Source organism: Dysidea avara, chromosome 15, assembly GCF_963678975.1.
Source record: "Dysidea avara chromosome 15, odDysAvar1.4, whole genome shotgun sequence".
NCBI lineage: Eukaryota > Metazoa > Porifera > Demospongiae > Dictyoceratida > Dysideidae > Dysidea > Dysidea avara.
Window position 1 is genome coordinate 2,347,498 of NC_089286.1, and position 23,803 is coordinate 2,371,300.

The 23,803-nt window shown below is 39.1% G+C and overlaps 3 protein-coding genes across 3 annotated transcripts; all 3 read left to right on the plus strand.

The window, feature by feature from the left end:
* LOC136245190 (uncharacterized) lies at window positions 1-1,637 on the plus strand. The gene is made up of 3 exons (XM_066036691.1): window positions 1-330; window positions 570-798; window positions 1,426-1,637. Exons 1-3 carry the CDS (start codon window positions 1-3, stop codon window positions 1,635-1,637), a joined length of 771 nt encoding a protein of 256 aa, XP_065892763.1.
* A 4,564-nt stretch (window positions 1,638-6,201) lies between these two features.
* On the plus strand, window positions 6,202-10,753 carry LOC136245979 (uncharacterized). The gene is made up of 8 exons (XM_066037428.1): window positions 6,202-6,316; window positions 6,380-6,483; window positions 8,068-8,285; window positions 8,886-8,935; window positions 9,499-9,580; window positions 10,250-10,417; window positions 10,465-10,601; window positions 10,654-10,753. Exons 2-8 carry the CDS (start codon window positions 6,381-6,383, stop codon window positions 10,721-10,723), a joined length of 828 nt encoding a protein of 275 aa, XP_065893500.1. The 5' UTR covers window positions 6,202-6,316; window position 6,380; the 3' UTR covers window positions 10,724-10,753.
* Window positions 10,754-12,288: 1,535 nt separating this feature from the next.
* Window positions 12,289-19,040, plus strand: LOC136245806 (uncharacterized). The gene is made up of 14 exons (XM_066037279.1): window positions 12,289-12,406; window positions 12,464-12,726; window positions 12,807-13,273; window positions 13,504-13,654; window positions 13,706-13,759; window positions 17,590-17,643; window positions 17,771-17,824; window positions 17,986-18,039; window positions 18,095-18,118; window positions 18,182-18,235; window positions 18,332-18,394; window positions 18,450-18,541; window positions 18,603-18,705; window positions 18,759-19,040. The coding sequence occupies exons 1-14, from the start codon at window positions 12,297-12,299 to the stop codon at window positions 18,923-18,925; spliced, it is 1,710 nt and encodes a 569-aa protein (XP_065893351.1). The 5' UTR covers window positions 12,289-12,296; the 3' UTR covers window positions 18,926-19,040.
* The last annotated feature ends 4,763 nt before the right edge of the window (window positions 19,041-23,803 follow it).

The window sequence follows — 23,803 nt, forward strand, 5'->3', positions numbered from 1 at the left end:
ATGCACGTTATTGATGGCTGTGAACAACCGGTTGCTTGTGCCTCACGCACACTGTCACAGGCTGAGCGTAACTATGCACAGGTAGAGCGTGAAGCTCTTAGTATTATATTTGGTGTCAAACGTTTTAACCAATATTTATATGGTAGACATTTTACATTAGTAACTGATCATCGCCCATTGTGCAAATTGTTTGGCCATGCTGAAGGTGTACGACCACTAGCTGCTGCCCGGATGCAGAGATGGGCACTCATCCTAAGTGCATACTCATATAAGATACAATATACACCGGGCACAGCAAACCAATGTACAGATTGTTTGTCACGTTTGCCAGTCAGTAGTGAGTCAATCCATCCAGCAGAGAAGGGGAATGAACTTCACGCACTTACCCTCCTGTTATTGCTCATGACATAGCCAGGACAACAGTGAAAGACAAGACACTGTCTAAAGTTTTTACTTGTGGCAACATGATCCTGGCCACACCCCTTACCAGATGTTACCATTGCTGTAACCATTAACTTACTATTCAACATGATTGTATATTATGGGGTAAACGAGTGATTATTCCGAAGTCACAGCAGGCCCAGTTATTGGATGAGTTACATTTAGGCCACATCGGCATTTGTAGAGTGAAAGCACTCGCCAGGAGCTATATTTGGTGGCCTGGTCTTGATACTGCCATTGAAACTCTAGTATCAGATTGTGAAGCTTGCAAAGTCACTGCTGCCATGCCTGCAGCAGTACCACGCCATCCATGGCAACATCCTAATGCACCATGGGACAGAGTCCACATTGATTATGGTGAGTGGAAGAACCACCATTTCCTTGTGTTAATTGATTCCTTTAGCAAATGGCCAGAGGTTAAAGTTGTGTCTATTACAACTACTCGAATGACAGTGAATGTGTTAAGCAACATTTTTGCGACCCATGGATTCCCAAGAATTCTTGTTTCGGATAATGGTCTGCAATTCACCTCTGCTGAGTTCGCAGATTTCCTCCATCAGAACAACATAGTCCACTACAGATCACCACCATACCACCCATCCACGAATTGGCTGGCAGAGAATATGGTGAAGAGTGTTAAACACCATCTTAAGAAGCACAAACCAACCAATGTGTCCATTTGCTTCTCAGACTTTCTAAGGACATATCGTAATATACCACACACTGTCACTAACAGAGCACCAGCCCATATTATTTTATCACAAGCACCACGTACACACTTGTCGATGGCTCTCCCCAGTATTTGCCAAAGGGTCAAGCTACGCTTATAGCCAACTCCTGAACAGACAATGAGAACAGTTTGCAAGTTCCAAGTTGGTGATTATGTTCTGGTCCGTGATCTCCGCCCAACACCCCCATCCAAATGGCAGCATGGTATTATTTTATCGGTACTTGGGAAATTACTTTACACGGTTACCTGTGAAGGTCATCAACGACAAGTGCATATTGATCAACTGATACCAGCAGGATCAGTGGCCAAGGGACCTTCAGAAGTGTTGCAGAAACCTGTGATTCCAGAGGTTGAACGTTCCACCACACAGGTGACTCAGCTGCTACAAGATAGTCCTCCTGTTATTGACCTAACAGTCTCCAGATTTGACACCAACAATAGTCAGAAGTACCCCTATGCCCCATAAACTTATTTCATCACGTCCTCCAGATCAACTCGGACTAAGGTGAAGCCAAAACGCTTAATCGAGCAAAATGACTTGTGACTGACTGACTTACATTTTTGTTTTGTAAGCACACTTGTATATATTTTTTCTTTTGACATTGTAGTAGTATATACTCTTATAGAGGCACGCATACATATGTACTTTGCTGTTTTTGTAGTAGGGTATGCCCCTCTATGGGGGAGGGAATGTAGTATACTGTAGGTTGTGTGTGTAGTCACTTGATTGTTGTAGTATGCTTTAATAAGAACTGTGAATGAACGCGTGTCACTCCGGCCAGGATAAGGCTGGTTATGGAATTTTTTCTCTTTTCTCCAACTTTTTCAAACACACTTAATATAACATCTTTAAATAGGCTGTAGGACCAGGTGTTCAGCACTTGTGCTGTATTGCCTAAATAATAAATAACTAAATGGCTAAATAACAAATCACAATAATTATGGTGACTTGTGCTCTTCAACCATTACCTCTGTGTTGAATGTCACCATCTTTCCTTTCTTACTTGCAATATCTTTTTTTTCTGCTAATAACAGTATTGTTTTATCTTCACTGCTCAAATACTATGAAAAGAAAGTATGCTTAAGGTTACAGGATACCCATGGCTACCGGATATAATTAATTACCTTACTGAAAAAACTTCTTATGTAATTATGCATGTGTAGTTCAGTTGGCTTTCTTGTGGTTTATTGTTATTGAAGAAAGAAGAATATTATAGTTGTTACAGTGAACATTGATGCATTACAGTGAACGGTGACGCATTACAAGTGGTGTACAAGTGATAACAGTGTATTTAATTACAGTACAGTATGTTGAACATGGACTATACAATGTAGAAAGTAATGGCTACAACTACATTACAGTACAAAGCATCACAAACTGTACTTGATGGTAGTACTTGTGGCTGTGTTTCAATGAAAAATGCCTTTCGACTTTGGTCAAGCAAGTGCATTTCTTTTGTCAATCGCCTCTTTTAACAGGCTAACCCTGTAGCTGCAGATAAGCTAGACAATGCCACATAGCTCTGTCCATATGTAAAAATTGAATCCTTATGTCAGTGATAATAATATTATTGTTATGGAATGTGACTGCTGGTAATTGGAAACTGTCACATAAAAACTTACTATTTACTTTTTCTCATTTCCATTACTAAACTCTATAATGTTGTCAATTACTTTAAGCTGGCCTGTTCTATATTTTACACAGCATGTGCATTTCTACAAAGCATATACGGTACAGCTCAACTTTAACTTGATGCACGCACGTGGGCCACAGACAAAAATGTTGAAGGTAACAGACTAACCCGCAAGTTAAACACAGTTTCTGTTCGTTGGGAGAAGGTAAAACATTTCCTTGCTTTGTATTGTTATACTACGTTCGTTTCATTATACAATGCTGTTTATTTTTGTGTATGTGGCAAAAAATTCAATAATGGGCATTGTTTATTTGGTTTGCATAGGCTTGGTACTCGAATTTACTGGTTGGAAAACATAATTATCTTTACCACTAGCGGGCTTTGTAGTCCGGCTATATATTGAAGCGGATTATTTTAGCAGCGTAGTTTTTTCAATGTACGTATTCACCCGACTAAAAGCATTGTGAGGTTATTGTGCTTTTCATATAGATACCCACGCTTTGATCCATTTTGAAGAAGAGTAGCGGTCTTCAATTGTTCCGATAAAGCGGGTTGAAAAGAAAGTGGATGGGTCCATAGGAACCACGTGTTTCGTAGTATGGTCAGATAACAAGAAGTATCCTGGGAAATTGATATTTTCAGGTATTATTTTGTGCAAGTATATGTTGGATTTTAGCTAATATGTATTGCTGTGGTTATTAATTTAGTGGATCAATGTGTTTATTTATGTACCTGACCAACATAGTATGTTGATGAGCCATGGGGTACAAAATGTACTACTGCCACATTAACATTTAAATAGCCGTTTCAATTAAAATGCAACTTTATCTTTCTCTGAAGGGTCTATGGATGATTGTGCTAAGGAGCAGGAGAAATTTGATGGACCAGAAAGTGATATTGACAATGAGGGGCTTCAACAATCTGAGAAAGCCCTGGAACCTGGGTCAGGTATGCATCAGCATGACAAACATGGATTTCCCAGAGTTGTGAAACTGTAGGTTTACAACCAATATCAAAACAATTGTGACCCGCTGAGCGAAAACCTGACTGTATGCCATAGAGGTCCCAAATTTGACCTCTGACCTTCATTCATCTTGCTACTCCAATTGGACCTCTGACCTTCATTCATCTTGCTGCTACACCACCCCTATGACTACTATGTGTAATATTATTACTGCCACGAAAAAGCTTTCCAAAACAGGCCAAATTTTGGGAATCAGAATCTTGTACACCCACACATTGATAGCTAACAAATAGATGGATTTTCAGTGAAATTTTATTAGCGTAACCTTAGGCAAGGTGTTCGTTAAAACCCGGAACGGACCGGACCGGACCAAAGGTCAATTCTTCCAGTAAGCTATTTACCACAATAATACACTACTTACTGTGTAGCGATTCTACCAAGAACGCTGAAGCAGGGCTCGTGCAGTAGCATAGTTCTTTGCAAGACGAACACAACGCAATATCCACTGTTAAACAATCTAGCTATAGCCTAAACTACTCTTTAATGTATTTTACTAACAAATCTATATGCTACTCCTGTTATACTTGCTGTACTCCACTATCTGACACGGGCACCCGCCTGAATTTGTTAGAGTCACATTGGGCCTTAAGCCAAAGATAGCAGCTCCGTTTATTTTTAAGTTGGTGATGAATGGCTGGGAAATAAGAATCAAGGTTTGGCTATTTGTAGTAACTGTTGAGTTCGAAGCAGAAATGCTTTTTAGCCACCCTCTCCGCATAGTATATTTCAGGATATAAAATGAAAAATTATTTTTTTCATCAGTATATAACCTGATGAAAATACAATTCATTGTTGACCGTATTAATTCTTATTCTTCGAACGCAATATTACCAGCCAGATATTTACCGTATTCGTATCTGATAATTTAGTGTCACGGTCCAACTATCCAAACCCTGGTGTTGTGCGAAGTTGCCATCATTTCAGTGAGTTTATAGTGTTGGGGATCCTTTTTCAGATAGACCAGGCTTTTTACTAGAGCCGCGGAAGAGGGGGCGGCCAGGTGATGGGTACGTCACAAGTTGAGTGGAAGGGAAATACCCTGGGAAATTACATAAAATTTGCTACTTGACTTCTGAGTCCAAGCTCTTAACAGAGTAGGGTAAGGTGCATGATTAGAGTACTACTATCCTGGCTATTAGAGTTGCATCAGGTTGAACACAAGCTACATGTCAGTCTACAAGCCAACATTTTGTAATGCAGAAACTAAGTTAATTTCAACAGTATCGTCTGCGTAGTGGTAGAAGCTGTGTTACGATCTGAATGAGCAGGTTAATGCCAAAACTTGATTCTTGTTTGTATGCCTATTCCTTGTGCAATCAAAGTCCAAATTAAATGTTAAATATCGTGAACGTATGTATGTCTTATACAGTGTACGATATGCCAAGTATGTAAGGCTGCTTCAGATGGGAATGTTTCCTGTCCTCAGAAACTTTTGTGAGGGAGGTAGCTTGTTATCATTCACTTTTACATCAAAGCCACGAAACGAATTAATGAGGTCGAAATTCTTCAGTTTTACATACACAGTACTGTTACATTCTCTTGTTTAATTTTCACACACCCTATACCACTGGTTATGCTACCACTCTATGAAGCTACTGGACCAAAGTAGTTACACATAACGTGTCAAACTAAAGTGACCAATCAGTTACAAGACCTAGCTCTTAGGGCTATTCTTTCATAGTTTCAGCACGTAAAAGAAGGCTTTACACAGATCCATATACATGGCAGCATTGCCAAGAAATAATTATCTTCTTGTAATTAGAGAATAACGACAATAATATGGTAATGACCATTTAATGTGGGTGCCGAAATGTGATGCGGGCAGAAGATGGGAAACTACATCCTCAGGCCTATCGTATTGCTAATTGTATTTTTTCTTAGTTTTGGTATACACATGCATGATTTTAAATGGCATAATGTCACAATCTTCATTGCATGCAGTTCATTGCATGCAGTGAATAGCAGAAACAATGCAATTGTACATACACTGTATTACATTTATATGCACTTATGAATCCCATTGCAGGTATTATAATGGCCTCAAGAAAAAAGGCCATTGAGAGGAGAAATATTCCTCTTAATATTGTTAGTGCTTCTAAGCGTTATAAAATAACGCACATCAAAGCACCAGTTAAAACTTTTGGTGCACATGCACAACAATATAGAGAGACATATGATGATGCTGCAGACCAGTGTGACAGCTATCAGACAAATGATTCTACTTATGATGAATTAGATGAACAACGACAGAATTCTTATGTAAGAAGAAAGGAAAAGGCAGCTGAAAAATAGGAAATCATACAGGACAAGGCATTAAGTACAGCATATTGTACCATGGGTAAACCACACCTCACTTGTGTGAGCTGCAAGGAGTCACCTGCTGTAGTAAAATGCCATCAGTGTGGACCTCACACGCACTACTGTGAAGCTTGTGCTGTGGGCTTACATTAATATTCTTTATTCCACCACCATATGGAAATTTGGCAGGTACATATGTATACATGTAAATATGTAAATTTCAGCCTTATTGCATATATGCGATTCTTATAGGATGGCTATTATCAACCACTCCAGTTGCCTAATGGTGTCGTGCTTGACCGTATGCCTCACTGCAATGACAAACTGGAGAAGTATTGTGTGTTTTGGTGCGGAAGGTAATTTTATTATAAACTGCATGTAGTGTGTCCATGAGTGCATGAGATTGGATACTGTCCTAATGTGTTAAATTTTTTTGTCTCACTTAGAGACATTGAGGTCATGTGGAATTTAGTGTTATACAACCTCTTACCTAGGCAATTCTTTTGCACATTACTAATCCTGCTTCAAGAGAATTGTTAAACTCACATAACCACATGCAGCCTGCTTAGTTCACTGGGTGGAATAGTTATGTTTCACAAAACTCCCAAAAGCTTTGCTTGCCTTAGTGTAAAATGTAACTTGCATTTTCATGCTCACACACGTGCATATATATATATACAGATAACAAAGGTGTGTGTGTGTGTGTGTGTGTGTGTGTGTGTGTGTGTGTGTGTGTGTGTGTGTGTGTGTGTGTGTGTGTGTGTGTGTGTGTGTGTGTGTGTGTGTGTGTGTGTGTGTGTGTGTGTGTGTGTGTGTGTGTGTGTGTGTGTGTGTGTGTGTGTGTGTGTGTGTGTGTGTGTGTGTGTGTGTGTGTGTGTGTGTGTGTGTGTGTGTGTGTGTGTGTGTGTGTGTGTGTGTGTGTGTGTGTGTGTGTGTGTGTGTGTGTGTGTGTGTGTGTGTGTGTGTGTGTGTGTGTGTGTGTGTGTGTGTGTGTGTGTGTGTGTGTGTGTGTGTGTGTGTGTGTGTGTGTGTGTGTGTGTGTGTGTGTGTGTGTGTGTGTGTGTGTGTGTGTGTGTGTGTGTGTGTGTGTGTGTGTGTGTGTGTGTGTGTGTGTGTGTGTGTGTGTGTGTGTGTGTGTGTGTGTGTGTGTGTGTGTGTGTGTGTGTGTGTGTGTGTGTGTGTGTGTGTGTGTGTGTGTGTGTGTGTGTGTGTGTGTGTGTGTGTGTGTGTGTGTGTGTGTGTGTGTGTGTGTGTGTGTGTGTGTGTGTGTGTGTGTGTGTGTGTGTGTGTGTGTGTGTGTGTGTGTGTGTGTGTGTGTGTGTGTGTGTGTGTGTGTGTGTGTGTGTGTGTGTGTGTGTGTGTGTGTGTGTGTGTGTGTGTGTGTGTGTGTGTGTGTGTGTGTGTGTGTGTGTGTGTGTGTGTGTGTGTGTGTGTGTGTGTGTGTGTGTGTGTGTGTGTGTGTGTGTGTGTGTGTGTGTGTGTGTGTGTGTGTGTGTGTGTGTGTGTGTGTGTGTGTGTGTGTGTGTGTGTGTGTGTGTGTGTGTGTGTGTGTGTGTGTGTGTGTGTGTGTGTGTGTGTGTGTGTGTGTGTGTGTGTGTGTGTGTGTGTGTGTGTGTGTGTGTGTGTGTGTGTGTGTGTGTGTGTGTGTGTGTGTGTGTGTGTGTGTGTGTGTGTGTGTGTGTGTGTGTGTGTGTGTGTGTGTGTGTGTGTGTGTGTGTGTGTGTGTGTGTGTGTGTGTGTGTGTGTGTGTGTGTGTGTGTGTGTGTGTGTGTGTGTGTGTGTGTGTACCAATGACTACCATGCTTGTCTAGCTGCCATACAAATGTCACTCTATTTCACTGCATGTGTCTCACCAAGCATAGTGCATATTTGTTGTGCATATGAAAATTGTTAGTTTTTTATAATACCTTTTGCATAATGAAATGCTTTTCATTGTGTAGGACTCCCACGTGTTATAAATTTCCCATTTTGCTCCTGTGAATGTGATGCTGTTAAACTGATCAAGTTTGACTACTGGCCTGGAACTCCAGTTACTCCATTTGTGGCATTTTCATTTGAATTTATGAATCTGCTCGATTCACTGTTGGTTGAATGTCATGTACCAGTGCAGGATTTTACACAAGCATGGTCTTATTTGATTTCTAAGAAACTAGTTAAGGTACTGTTTACATATGAGCAGAGACAATTATAATTTTGTCAAATCCCAGTGAAAATGTCAGGCAACCTTAAGCATTACCTGACATTGATAAGCTGCTGTTTTACACAATTCATCATAATAGGGAAATCCTTACAATACATTGACAAAATAGAGTGACTCAACCTAAAATAATAATAATACAGTCATTGTTGTCAAATTGTGTTTGCTATTATTGACAATGCTTCACTATTAAAAAACTACAACTTTCTTCTATTTTGATCTGACATTTTGTCAGGCAGGTTCCATTATGGTCGGCCATGCATGATATTTGCCTGACAAATGGCCTATGTCAGGCAGTAATAATTGACTCTGCATATGTAAGTAATATATAGTACAGTACATAATATAGTGCATAGTAATTCTGTTGTATTATCTGAGGCTTTTAGTACATATGTGCTTAGGTGTAGACAGTAGTTTTATACCTTAGTTGTTAACAGCTTTGTCTCATACTTCCTGTTTTATAGCTATATCATGTACTACACAAATGAGTATGTGTATGTATGTATATGCATGCATGTATTCTTATTATAGTATAATAATGTATACCGTGATTGTTTACAGATGCCATGCAATCTGTATCCAGTGTTGATTGACTCATTTGAGGAGTATAGGTACTTTACTTACTGTAAATATATAATAGTAAAACTGAAATGATTATGAAAATCTTATAGTGCATCTTGGCCATGTTAGTTATCTTCTTGGCTATACTGTATGTGCTTGTTCTGTGGTTTTATTACCTTTGCTGTGCTAGTTATTTAATACTATACTGTGTACATACGATTATTAAATTTTTGTTTCTACATAGTATAGCAAGAATGAATTCCATTATGTACTCTTGATAGTAGTCATACTGTAATAGAGCAACTGCGTGCACGGTAAAATATTTTTTCAGCATATGGTGCATCAGAAAACAATTCTGATTTGCATCATTATTACTGCATGTGAATGAAACTGATTTACTTTTGCATTTGCATTCACATACATTACACATGTAGTGGTGTGGCAACTAATGCGGAGGTTAACTTCAATTCTAGTTACAATCACCTCATAATTGGAGCCAATTTTTTTTGTCTCATTGGTGTCCTAAGTTTGGCTGTACTTCTAATTATTAAGACAGACATTTTAACACAATTTGTGTGCAGGGATATTGGTGTAACTACATTGTATATTTCAGGCATTTCCAAAGAAGGATTGACTCCTTGTATGGTGTACCTGGTGTATCTTCTCTTCATTATTCATGTCCTGCTTGTCCTAAGGTGCTTATTAATGATGCATGTGCATCTATTTGTAACATGCACTCTGACATTGGCTTAATACCATCTGTAAGGTATATCTAGGTATAGTATTGTGTATATACCATGAAAACATGTGCAAGCTAGCAAACCTACGTACACTGTGTATCCAAGAGACTGTTGCTACACAATGTAGGCAAGAGGAGTTGACAAACTAATCAAAGGGCATAAGAGGGAAGGGGTGAAGGTAAAAGAGCAGTCCTCTTATATATAAGACCTATAGAATGCAAGATACGTACACTGTGTATCCAAGAGACTCTTGCTACACAATGTAGGCAAGAGGAGTTGACAAACTAATCAAAGGGCATGAGAGGGAAGGGGTGAAGGTAAAAGAGCAGTCCTCTTATATATAAGACCTATCGAATGCAAGATATTTATGATTAGGGCTTGCATATGCTAAAAAAATTCTGAGAAAATTATTGCTTATTTCAACATGTGTACAGCTATTTTCTTTTATTGCATGTAATTGTACATATGTGGTAATCTACAAACCTTTTATAGATAATGAGCTGTATCAAGAGATTTCCTTGTTTTGAAATTGAATTACATTTCACCAAATGAAAATATTGACTTTTATATATGTGGTTAAAAACATTGAGCAATTTTCAACTTATTAATGCAATATACGTATAGGAAAATGGATCACTGATAGTATCAGTAGATGCTATATTTGGTCTCTGTCGAAAAAAATCTGCCGGAAGAAGTGTGCGTACTCAACTAAGTGGAACAACAGTATTTGAGCCACAAGATGAAGTGAATGCTTTTGTAGCTTCTCAAGGTCACCATAATGCAAGTACCGAGGTCAGTTAAGTTATATTGTATAATAAAACCTTATTTTAATACTGCAGAATTGCAGTAATTTTCTAGCTGGCAATGAATTGCGATCTAACAAGCGGTTCAAGGCTTTAGATGAAACAGCTGTCATGGGTAGTGTCTGTCGCCATGAAGTCCCATTAAGATTTTTTAACTTGTTTCATGGTGAAAGGTACCTTCAGCTAGTATGTTATGTTGATACAATTTTTTTTGTTGCAGAATAGGCTATGCAGTGTATATGATGGAATGTTTGCAAAGATATTTTCCAATTCAGCACATCAAAATGTTATATGATGTATCTTGTACACTGAAAAAACATCTACAGGTACAATTAAGTTTACTTTATGCTGTTTCCTGCTCGCAAACATTCATTTTTCATTTTTAGATCAAGTTTAGCCCTCGGATAAATGAAGGCTTTGGCCTTAGCGATGGTGAAGGAATGGAAAGATTGTGGTCTTTTTTAAGACCATTTAGTCGTATGTCAAAGGAAAGGGTTCCTCTCATAGAATTGACGTCCTTAGTGATGCCATACTATATTATAGTCACAAGGCAATAGACAACATTGGTATGCTTATTTTGAATCAGTATTATAAATTTTATGTTGATTTGTGCTATTCATATCAGGTAAACTGATTTCAAAACGTTTTGACCATGCTCAAACCTTAAACAGGGAGTGTGACAAAGAACTGAATGAGTTGATGGAAATGTCACCAGGTAAACGCATATGGGTATATAAATGTTTTGCATGGCTAAACACGAAATAGTGCCATTCACTATTGACGATGTAGCAAAATGGGAGCAAGAGGAGAGATCTCAGCTTTTAGAAGACTTGGAACAGTATGTGGTATCATAATTCACACACACACACTACACACTACACACTACACACTATACTACACTACTCACACTATACTACACTACACACACACTATACTACACTACACACACTATACTACACTACACACACACACTATACACATACACACACGCACACTACACACATACCACAAAGCAAGGCCTTCTGATTTCATATGCTCTTATAGCTACCAATAATATTGGACACCTGTGCAGTATGCACTACTCAAACTCTAGTAGATAAGTGCTGAGCTGGAACTGCCATGTCTCAATGATGTGGGTACGCCCTACTGACACACAAGACCTGGAGAGTTGCCAATTTGATTACCAAGCCAGTACTCTACCACTTGATTGTAACAACACTACATGCATGCACACTACACACATACATACAAATCACGTACTCATGCACACTATATTCTATCCCACTATGGACCTACATAAAGCTGTAATCACAGGGATGTTACTGAAACCTCTGAATGCAGAAAAAATTCCGAACCCAGTACACGCATACACATTGTGTCTAAAGTAGCCAAATACATCCACTAACATTTAAAGTTATTGCTAAACAGTATGCATAGAATTGAATGTATGTATACCAAATTACAAACAGTTTGAATTAGTAAAGTAGTACTACTGTACATATGCAGAATTGTGTATGCATCTATTTACAGTGCAGTGATGCAAAGTCCTTCCAAAACAAATGCATGCACTAGGCCTAGCATACACTTTTACTACATAAAGGCGTAATATGATTGTTAAATAACCTAAGCTTTAAAATCTTTGGTTGTTAATCCACTATATCCTAGGGAGAAATCCTGTGCAAGACTTGCAAGTTTCCATGTAAGATTCTTGCATGGAAAATGTCCCTTTTCTTGCAAGTTTCTTGCAAGCCACTGCAATCTTGCCAAGTCATTTTTCCCTGGGTATTTTGTAATATGGTTGATAAATAACATAATATTTTAACTACATTTAATATTTTAACTACATTTCTGTATTAATAATGTTATGTATGCAGTGTAAAATGGCAATCTGTATTGTACCAATAGGTGTGAATGTAAGATTTTTTGAAAGCTGGAAAGCTAAATATGTTAAGCTTATTGATTTACATGCAGAGATCCGGTAGGCTGCATAAACAGATGTTCTAGTTCTATATGTATGTTTGTATTATGGTTTTAGAGTTTCAATCAGTTCAATCAATGTTAGTGAAGAAAACACTCACTTAGTTTCTCAACTTTGTGAGCAGTTGAATGATTATGAAGATAAGCTTAGCAGTTTGGAGCATAGCCATGGTGTTAACCAGAGGTGGTCACCTTCATTCACTGAATATCGTGAGGTTAAGGCTATGGTTTCATCAGAAAACAGAACTCGTTTGTTGATAAAAATTGAACAAGCAGCAAGAGAAAGATGGTTCTTATTCAGATTGAAAGCAAAATATGCTGGTATAGAATGTGTTTGTGCTTTGTGAGCTGTACATTTGTTTGTTTTGTATATTATAGCTATTGCATTTCTATCACTGTAGATGGCCTTTCAATTGCTGTTCGGCTAAGTAGACGTATAACCACTGTCAACAGCCACATGAAAGCAATGTTGAATGATTTTAATGAAGGATTACCAGTTGATGATAGAATGTCATGGGAGGCTGCATGTAACATTCACCGCCATTCATACACAGCTAGTCTTACTAATCCTGTTGACTCAATCCCTCTTGAAGTGAAGCATGAAGCTGTGAAGAAGTTTCAAACTATTGTGAGGTCTAATGAAGAAATGATGTTATTAACACAGGAAATGTCTAATTTCTTAGAATATTATGAAAATCAAATATTACAGCTAACTAACAATCATCAAGGAATCACGCAGCTAATGAACAGTGAACAATCTCAGGATATTAATAAATTATCTGGGTGCAGCTGTCTGATTGCAAAGAAATTGTCTTATTTTCTAGAAAACGTTCGGACCTGCAAATTATCTTTCAACAATATATACCAGGTATGTCTGTATATATTTACAGTGTATTCTAATGCAGAAGTGAGCTTTCAAGAGTAGGTATAAGTTTATTCTTATATGGTAACCAAAGACCCTAAATATTTACTACAGTTAGTAGTACCCATGACAGTTTTGAAATGGTAGCTGAAAATGTAGCTATATAGCAGATGGGACCCTTGGTTAGAGTTTATTACATGTACATTACTGAAATAATTCATTTATATTGCAAGCAGCAGTCACACATTTGGAAACTGCCACTACTGGTGGGCCGGGCCACACCCTCTGTTGAGTTATTTTATATATTAGCTCACTTAATTTCTTTATCAACAGTTAGTTCTATGTGCCCAAACACTGCCAATGTAGGTGGGGCAGGCCACACCCTCAGTAAGTGTTGAGTTATTTATGTATAAGCTCACTTACTTTCTTTATCAACAGTTAGTTCCGTGTGCCCAAGTACTGCCAATGTAGGTGGAGCAGGCCACACCCTCGGTAAGTGTTGAGTTATTTATGTATAAGCTCACTTAATTTCTTTATCAACACTTAGTTCCGTGTGCCCAAGTACTGCCAATGTAGGTGGAGCAGGCCACACCCTCGGTAAGTGTTGAGTTATTTATATATTAGCTCACTTGTTTTCTTTATCAACAGTTAGTTCCGTGTGCCCAAGTACTAGTACTGCCAATGTTGGTGAGGTAGGCCACACCCTCAGTAGTGTTGAGTTATTTATGTATTAGCTCACTTAATTTCTTTATCAACAGTTAGTTCCGTGTGCCCAAGCACTAGTACTGCCAATGTTGGTGAGGTAGGCCACACCCTCGGTAAGTGTTGAGTTATTTATGTATAAGCTCACTTAATTTCTTTATCAACAGTAATAGTGCGTTTACACTAGCACTTGGGCACGGTACGGTACGGCACGACACGGCACGGCACGCTTAATTTTGCTAGTGTAAACTGATCCGAAGCGTACCGTGCCGGGTACAGTTGGCCCTGGTGCTTCAGCCGGGCTAGCACGGCACGGTACACAATGCTACGAAAATATACAAAGATTTACTAGAAGTATGAAGCGCCTAGTCGAGCGTCTCGAAAAATAATTATTAAGATGGCTGCTTGGACTGATCCAGAAACGTTCAAATTGATTGAGCTGTGGGGCGATGGGACCATTCAAGAAGACCTGGAGGGTTGTAAGAAGAATAGTCAGATTTATGCTAGACTGAGTGACCAAATGCAAAAGGCGGGATACGAAAGAACACTTGTTCAGTGTCGCGATAAAATTAAGAAGTTGAAAGGCGATTACAGGAAGATCAAAGATGGGCATAAACAGACAGGGAACAATCGAAAGAAGAGCAACAAGTTCTATGAAAAAATGAACGAAGTGATGAGCGCCAAACACAGTGTGAACCCTCCCTTCATACTTGATACCTCAGTTGTTAAGTCTTCGATTGACGATGAAGTTGATGAAATACCAGAGACAGATTTAGAAGATGAGAACAATGTAAGTGAGAATGAACCAAAAGAACCAAGCAAAGATGGTGACGTTACAACTGCATTAGTGGCTAAAGAGGATGAAGAAGATGTAAAGCCAAAACTTGCTGGCTCAAAAAGGAAGAAATCTGCAAAGATAGATAAAATGGAAAAGGTAATAGATAAAATGTGTGAAAAAATCAGCTCCCAGCAGACAGAAAGTGACCGTGTGTATGCAGACCTTGAAGAAAAAAGAATGAAAATTGAACAAGACATGCTAAAGATGCAACAAGATATGCAGAGGGAGCAAATTGAAAGAGCAGAGAGGCAAAGACGGGAAGAGAGAGATTTTCAATTGCAGCTGTTTGGCATGTTGTGTGGTCAGCGCCCATCCATGACCAGTGCACCAGTGTTTGCTGGTCAATATCATCGTTCACCAAGTGCGTACAGTGCAGGTAGCAGTGAATCTGGTGGTAATTGTGAATATGGTGATTACCAAGGTTTTGATTACAACTCATAAAGTATAGCTGTACACATAACATATTATATATATGTATGACATAATTATCTACCTAGAACATATGTACGTACACTGTATGTGCAATTATGTACTGTAATAGTCAACCAATGTATTACGAATAATTGTTGCATCACTCGTGTATGTAGTGTCCTCTGGAGTAGTAGCGGTTGGTGGCTGGTCCATATCCACCTCTGCGTTCAGCCAAGATTCAGGGATAGCATCATTGAACATCTCACAAATGTTATGTAGGATACAACAGGCAGTGATAACATGAGGGACATGGGTAATACTCATGTCGTTCCTCTTTGTTAGCCTTCTCCACCTAGCTTTCAAGCGTCCAAAAGCATTTTCCACAACAATCCTGGATCGTGACAAAGTGTAATTAAATGTCTTTTGCTGAGTTGACAAAGCAGTGTTGTGTGCAAAGGGTTTCATCAGAAACTTACTTAAAGGGTAGGCGGAATCGCCAATTATAAAAAGAGGAGTGGTGGTGTCTGAAATTTGTATCTCACTGCCATCAAGAATCTTATCAACAGATAGCTTGGTATAAATTCCAGAATTCTTAAATACCCTAGCATCATGGACACTGCCAGGCCACCCAACACAAATGTCCCTGAATATATACTTGTAGTCCACAACAGCTTGCAATAGGATGGAGTACCATCCCTTTCTATTGTAATAGTCAGTATGATTCAATGCTGGTGGCATCACAGGGATGTGACAGCCATCAACTGATCCCACACACTGAATCATTCCCCAGGTAGACTTAAACCCATCAACCACTTCTTGGCGGTTATCACCATCAGGAAACTTGATGAATAGTTTTTGCAAGGCAGACACAATGGCTCGGCAAGTGTCATGAACTATCTCACAAACTGTACATCGGGCTATACCAAACAGGTGAGCAATTGTACGGTACTCTGAGCAAGTAGCAAGACACCATAAAGTTATAGCAACACGTTTCTCTACAGAAACGCATTTACGGAGTTGAGTATTTTGACGGGCTATTAGTGGCTTTAACTTGATGCACAAATACTGAAATGTTTCTTTGCTGACACGAAAGTTTTCAAGCCAATGGGTAGGTGTAAATGTTTCCAACACTATGTAGTTCCACCAGGATGATGACCTAAAAAGTTATATATACAGCTGTAATGCAAATGTGTTGCCTCTCGCATGCTCAGGGGGTAGCCAACACCCATGATAAAAATGCTGTACTAGAGTCCAATACCTAGATGATTGTATTTTAAAATTACACATTATTTTAGAGTACAAAGTCATTGGCTACCCCTAGCATGTGCAAGACACGTATAAACACTGCTTCAACTTAACCCTTGTACACAAATACTGAAAGATTTTTTTTTTAATGTACTGTGCATGAATACAAAACTACGTATAAAAGGGCTAGCTAGAAAACATCTAGCTACTGTACTAGCTACACTGAAGTACTGAATTTATTAAACTGAAATGTCAGTACGTAAAATCTTCACCACACTTGGCTATCTGCATAGCAAAATTATATCCAGTACCTTTGTAGCGTCCACTGTACCCTTGGCTGTGGCACAAAGGTAGCCATCACTGCCATGGACAATACCATCATCAAACGAACGTATCTTCTTCTAGCTTCTAAACGCTTACGACGAACTACCCTACGTCGTCTGCTAAGCAGTATACGTAGCCGTTGATATTGTTCCTCAAATTGGTCCCCTTCACTCACACGCATTGCGGAGCACGTTGCAGAAAAGGCGACTTCCATCTCGTCAGAGTCTTTAAACAAATCACGTGAACTCACGTTCCGGTTATTTAACTTCCCAGCGCGGTTGCAATTTTTTCTGTGTAAACGCATGTCAATATTGTACCGTGCCGTGCCGTGCCGTACCGTACCGTGCCCAAGTGCTAGTGTAAACGCACTATTAGTTCCATGTGCCCAAGCACTAGTACTTCCAATGTTGGTGAGGTAGGCCACACCCTCAGTAAGTGTTGAATTATTTATGTATTAGCTCACTTAATTTCTTTATCAACAGTTAGTTCCGTGTGCCCAAGTACTGCCAATGTAGGTGGAGCAGGCCACACCCTCGTTAAGTGTTGAGTTATTTATGTATAAGCTCACTTAATTTCTTTATCAACACTTAGTTCCATGTGCCCAAGTACTGCCAATGTAGGTGGAGCAGGCCACACCCTCGGTAAGTGTTGAGTTATTTATATATTAGCTCACTTGTTTTCTTTATCAACAGTTAATTCCGTGTGCCCAAGTACTAGTACTGCCAATGTTGGTGAGGTAGGCCACACCCTCGGTAGTGTTGAATTATTTATGTATTGGCTCACTTAATTTCTTTATCAACAGTTAGTTCCGTGTGCCCAAGTACTGCCAGTTTAGGTGGAGCAGGCCACACCCTCGGTAAGCGTTGAGTTATCAACAGTTAGTTCCGTGTGCCCAAGTACTGCCAGTTTAGGTGGAGCAGGCCACACCCTCGGTAAGTGTTGAGTTATTTACGTATTAGTTCACTTAATTTCTTTATCAACAGTTAGTTCCGTGTGCCCAAGTACTGCCAGTTTAGGTGGAGCAGGCCACACCCTTGGTAAGTGTTGAGTTATTTATGTATTAGCTCACTTAATTTCTTTATCAACAGTTAGTTCTGTGTGCCCAAGTACTAGTACTGCCAATGTTGGTGAGGTAGGCACACCCTCGGTAAGTGTTGAATTATTTATGTATTAGTTCACTTAATGTCTTTATCAACAGTTAGTTACGTGTGCCCGAGTGCTGCCAATTTAGTTGGGGCAGGCTACCCCCCTGGTAAGCATTAGGATATTTATAGAGATGACATTCATTTATCATCCTTTGTATCCAGGTACTGTTCCTACCAGTCAGACAGGTCAGACCCTTGGTTTGTGTTGAGGTATTTACATAATAACTCACTTGTTTATATTATCAACAGTTAGCTCCATGACTACAAGTACTGCTTCTGAAAGTGCCGCAAGCGAGAGTTTCAGTACGTATTTTAAGCTGTTTAGTAAAGTGGTTATTGCTCTTCTTGTACTATATGTAGTGCAGATTTGGCAGTTGTTTATTATTTTTTTAATTTCAGTGGATGATACCCATGCAAGTTACCACACAGAGCTGGGTGATGTATCAGACTATTCTAGTACATGTAATAATATTATAGTTTTATTGTTTATAAAATAATTAACTATTCATTTTGCTAGCTATAGATTCTATGGATGAAGATTCGGACGAGGAGTTTGAAGGTCCAAAAAACTGGAGGTCTAGAGCTGACACTTACAGAAAACAGCTGGAGGTAGATTCACTCGATCAGCATTACTTTACACGGTATAATGATTGTTTCATACATTTTGTAGGACTCTGAGCAAGAGTCTCCTTTACTAGTTTTAGTAACCTTGTTAGAGAATTCACAACTCCATTATGGTGATGTTGATATCAGATCTGCAACTACCACAAGAGGTACATTCGAGTGCAAGTTCATTATATATTCACCATTTGTACATGTATTATAGAGATCTGCACTAATCCCATACGAGCAAGACCAGTGGGTTCTTTTATGCACAGAGGAGATTTAAAAGAATATGCTAAGAATTTAATGAACTTAGCTAAGAAAGACCTTGAGAAGCGAAACAGAAGACATTTTGCTTTCAATGTGTATAAAACCAGTCGTAAAGGTTAGATATTCCTGTACATAGTACTGTGATTATTATACAAAAACCTATTATACTAGATACATTATAATGATGATTAAATACATCCGTTTGTATTGATTTGAATCATTAATATTGTATACACCAGAGCAAACATCTCTTCTTCAATTCAAGTAATGAAATAAAATCACAGTTAGCTTGATGAAGTCAATGTGTCATTACTGAAGTACATAGTTTGAACTGTCATCGTATCAGAGTAGCTACAACTTACAATACTGCATATAGGTATTCCTACCTTATATTGTGAGTCTGGCTACACAGAAGTAATGCATTACAACAGGTAGCAGTGACCGTCCACTTACTGACTGGTAAACCTGTGTGAGTGTGTAGCTAAGTATCTCTCCATATTTAGCGCTATACATGTCCATTAAAGTACAGCCATTATACAAGTTGCTTCAAAAATACTCTACAGTGACAACCAGCATCAAGACACACGGTAGTGTGTCGTGCGGCCCAAGAAGCCGGCGCGCAACCCCGTGAGTACATTGACAGGAAGAAAGAAAACGCAATTTTCGCACCTCCGTAGCTCTGTGCTGCCTTGATGAAACAAGACAAATTTTGCTGTGTACATTCCCTCCAACTTCAGTACTCCACATTCCAAATTTGAGCGAAATCACTTCAGGCATTCCTGAGATATGCGACTTCAAAAATTGGCTTAGTTTCTTCGTTTTTTTTTCTTCTTATTTTTCTTCCTCTTTTCGCACACTTACAAAAACTGCTATAAAACACGAAAGCGTTATCCGATTGCCTTGAAATTTGGCACACAGAAAGGGGGTATAAAGGCGCATCTCGGTACCAACTTTGGCTGTAATACCATAAACAGGCAAAGAGTTATGAGCGATTATGCACGAAAAATAACACCAATATGTTGTCACGCCTACAGGGTAAACCGCGTATGGGAAGAAGCTGAAAATCGGTGGGTGAATAGGTTAACTATTGAACCTTAAACCTTTTGTGGTTTGAAAGAAATCGAGCTAAAAACCAGGAAGATACAGCGAAAAAATCAACAGTGTGTAACAATTACGCAATCGAGATTAGCTAATTTTTTTTTAATTATTATTATTATTATTATGCTTTCCACGCCTACCAGATAAACCACTTGGGTTAATGCTTTGAAAATCGCTGTACAGATGGAGTTATCATCTTAGAAAGGCTCTTCAATGGTGTAGAAGAATCAGACTTAAAGCCACGGAGTTATAGCACGAAATCCAACTAGGTGTAGCAAGTGCGAGATCGAGATACTCTAATAGAGCAGTCATCCTAATAGAGCAGTCACCCTGAACAGAATTCAAGAGATCAGTTAGAAACAAGTAACCTGTATAGAGATCAGCTACAAACAAATCACCCTGTAGAGAGTTCAGCTACAAACAATTCACCCTGTTCAGACATCAGTTAGAAGTTTTCTTGTAGAGAGTTCAGTTACAAACAAATCACCCTGTTGAAAGATCAGCTAGAAGATGTCACCTTATAGATAGTTCAGTTACAAAGAAACCACCATGTAGAGAATTCAGCTACAAACTAGTGACCCTGTAGATACATCAGCTAGAATAAGTTACCTTGTAGAGAGTTCAGCTACAAAGAAACCATTCTGTAAAGAGCTCAGCTGCAAACAAATCACCTATACAGAATTCAGCTACAAACAAATCACCCTGTAGAGAGATCAGCTAGAAGAAGTTACCTTGTAGATAGTTCAGCTACAAACAAATCATCCTGTAGAGAGATCAGCTAGAAGAAGTTACCTTGTAGATAGTTCAGCTACAAACAATTCACCCTGTACAGAGCTTAGTTAAAAGAGGTTTCCTTGTAGAGAGTTCAGCTACAGACAAATCACCCTGTAGAGAGATCAGTTAGAAGAAGTTACCTTGTAGATCGTTCAGCTACAAACAATTCACCCTGTAAAGAGATCAGCTAGAAGAAGTTACCTTGTAGAGAGTTCAGCTACAAAGAAACCATCATGTAGAGAATTCAGCCGCAAACAAATCATGTATAGAGAGTTCAGCTACAAACAAATCTCCCTGTAGAGAGATCAGCTAGAAGAAGTTTCCTTGTAGAGAGTTCTGCTACAAACAAATCACCCTGTAGAAAGATCAGCTAGAAGAAATCACCTTGTAGAGAGTTCCGCTTCAAAGAAACAATCATGTGAGAGTTCAGGTACAAACAAATTGTCCTGTAGAGAGATCAGCTAGAAGAAGTTACCTTGTAGAGAGTTCAGCTACAAAGAAACCATCATGTAGATAGTTCAGGTACAAACAAATCACCCTGTAGAGAGATCAGTTAGAAGAAGTTACCTTGTAGATCGTTCAGCTACAAACAATTCACCCTGTAAAGAGATCAGCTAGAAGAAGTTACCTTGTAGAGAGTTCAGCTACAAAGAAACCATCATGTAGATAGTTCAGGTACAGACAAATCACCCTGTAGAGAGATCAGTTAGAAGAAGTTACCTTGTAGATCGTTCAGCTACAAACAATTCACCCTGTAAAGAGATCAGCTAGAAGAAGTTACCTTGTAGAGAGTTCAGCTACAAAGAAACCATCATGTAGAGAATTCAGCCGCAAACAAATCATGTATAGAGAGTTCAGCTACAAACAAATCTCCCTGTAGAGAGATCAGCTAGAAGAAGTTTCCTTGTAGAGAGTTCTGCTACAAACAAATCACCCTGTAGAAAGATCAGCTAGAAGAAATCACCTTGTAGAGAGTTCCGCTTCAAAGAAACAATCATGTGAGAGTTCAGGTACAAACAAATCACCCTGTAGAAAGATCAGCTATAGAAGAAATCACCTTGTAGAGAGTTCAGCTACAAAGAAACTATCATGTAGAGAGTTCAACTACAAACAAATCACCCTGTAGAAAGATCAGCTATAGAAGAAATCACCTTGTAGAGAGTTCAGCTACAAAGAAACCATCATGTAGAGAGTTCAGCTACAAACAAATCGGCCTGTAGAGAGATCAGCTAGAAGAAATTACCTTGTAGAGAGTTCAGCTACAAAGAAACCATCATGTAGAGAGTTCAGCTGCAAACAAATCACCTGTAGAGAGTTAAGCTACAAACAAATCTCCCTGTAGAGAGATCAGCTAGAAGAAGTCACCTTGCAGGGAGTTCAGTTACAAAGAAATAAACCATGTAAACAGTTCAGCTGCAAACAAATCATCTGTAGAGAGTTCAGCTAGAAACAAGTCACCCTGTAGAGAGATCAGCTAGAAACAAGTCACCTTGTAGAGAGTTCAGCTAGAAGAAGTCACATTGTAGAGCTACAAAGAAACTACCATGTAGAGTTCAGCTGCAAACAAATCACCCTGTAGAGAACTCAGCTACAAACAAATCGCCCTGTAGAAAGATTAGCTAGAAGACGTTACCTTATAGGGAGTTCAGCTATACAGATCACCCTGTAGAGAGTTCAGCTACAAACAAATCACCCTGTGGAGAGTTCAGTTACAAAGAAACCACCATGTAGAGAGTTCAGCTGCAAAAAAAATCAATCACTCTGTTGAGAGTTCAGCTAGAAGAAGTCACCTTGTAGAGAGTTAAGCTGCAAATAAATCACTCTGTAGAGAATTCAGCTACAAACAAATCACCCTGTAGAAAGATCAGCTAGAAGTTACCTTGTAGAGAGTTCAGCTACAAAGAAACCACCATGTAGAGAGTTCAACTACAAACAAATCACCTGTAGAGAGTTCAGCTAGAAACAAGTCACCCTGTAGAGAGATCAGCTAAAAACAAGTCACCCTGTAGAGAGTTCAGCTAGAAGAAGTCACATTGTAGAGAGTTCAGCTACAAAGAAACTACCACGTAGAGAGTTCAGCTGCAAACAAATCATCCTGTAGAGAGTTCAGCTAGAAGAAGTCACCTTTTACAGAGTTCAGCTACAAAGCAACCACCATGTAGAGAGTTCAGCTGCAAACAAATCACCTATAGAGAGTTCAGCTAGAAACAAGTCACCCTGTAGAGAGTTCAGCTAGAAGAAGTCACATTGCAGAGAGTTCAGCTACAATGAAACTCCCATGTAGAGAGTTCAGCTGCAAACAAATCACCCTGTAGAGAACTCAGCTACAAACATATATGCAGTGTAAAAAGATCAGCTAGAAGAAGTTACCTTGTAGAGAGTTCAGCTACAACGAAACCACCATGTAGAGAGTTCAGCTACAAACAAATCACCTGTAGAGAGTTCAGCTAGAAACAAGTCACCCTGTAGAGAGATCAGCTAGAAACAAGTCACCTTGTAGAGAGTTCAGCTAGAAGAAGTCACATTGTAGAGAGTTCAGCTACAAAGAAACCACCATTTAGAGAGTTCAGCTGCAAACAAATCACCCAGTAGAAAGTTCAGCTATGAACAGATCACCCTGTTGAGAGTTCAGTTAGAAACAAGGAATCCTGTAGAGAGATCACCTAGAAGTATCGCCTTGTAGAGAGTTCAGCTACAAACAAATCACCTGTAGAGAGTTCAGCTACAAACAAATCACCCTGTAGAGAGATCAGCTAGAAGAAGTCACCTTGTAGAGAGTTCAGCTATAAAGAAACCACCATGTAGAGAATTCAGCTGCAAACAAACACCCTGTAGAGAACTCAGCTACAAACAAATCGCCCTGTAGAAAGATCAGCTAGAAGAAGTTACCTTGTAGGGATTTCAGCTACAAACAAATCACCCTGTAGAGAGTTCAGCTACAAAGAAACCATTCTGTAAAGAGCTCAGCTGCAAACAAATCGCTTGTACAGAATTCAGCTACAAACAAATCACCCTGTAGAGAGATCAGCTAGAAGAAATTACCTTGTAGATAGTTCAGCTACAAACAAATCACCCTGTAGAAAGATCAGTTAGAAGAAGTTACCTTGGAGAAAGTTCAGCTACAAA

Coding starts and splice junctions, on each gene's coding strand:
- LOC136245190 (XM_066036691.1), top strand. CDS start 1: ATGCACGTTATTGATGGCTGTGAACAACCGGTTGCTTGTGCCTCACGC. Junction 331..569: donor ATTGTTTGTCACGTTTGCCA/GTCAGTAGTGAG, acceptor ATTATTCCGAAG/TCACAGCAGGCCCAGTTATT. Junction 799..1,425: donor CAGAGTCCACATTGATTATG/GTGAGTGGAAGA, acceptor TTACCTGTGAAG/GTCATCAACGACAAGTGCAT.
- LOC136245979 (XM_066037428.1), top strand. CDS start 6,381: ATGGCTATTATCAACCACTCCAGTTGCCTAATGGTGTCGTGCTTGACC. Junction 8,936..9,498: donor GACTCATTTGAGGAGTATAG/GTACTTTACTTA, acceptor TGTATATTTCAG/GCATTTCCAAAGAAGGATTG. Junction 10,418..10,464: donor ACCATAATGCAAGTACCGAG/GTCAGTTAAGTT, acceptor TTAATACTGCAG/AATTGCAGTAATTTTCTAGC.
- LOC136245806 (XM_066037279.1), top strand. CDS start 12,297: ATGCAGTGTAAAATGGCAATCTGTATTGTACCAATAGGTGTGAATGTA. Junction 18,119..18,181: donor TGTTCCTACCAGTCAGACAG/GTCAGACCCTTG, acceptor TATTATCAACAG/TTAGCTCCATGACTACAAGT. Junction 18,706..18,758: donor ATCTGCAACTACCACAAGAG/GTACATTCGAGT, acceptor CATGTATTATAG/AGATCTGCACTAATCCCATA.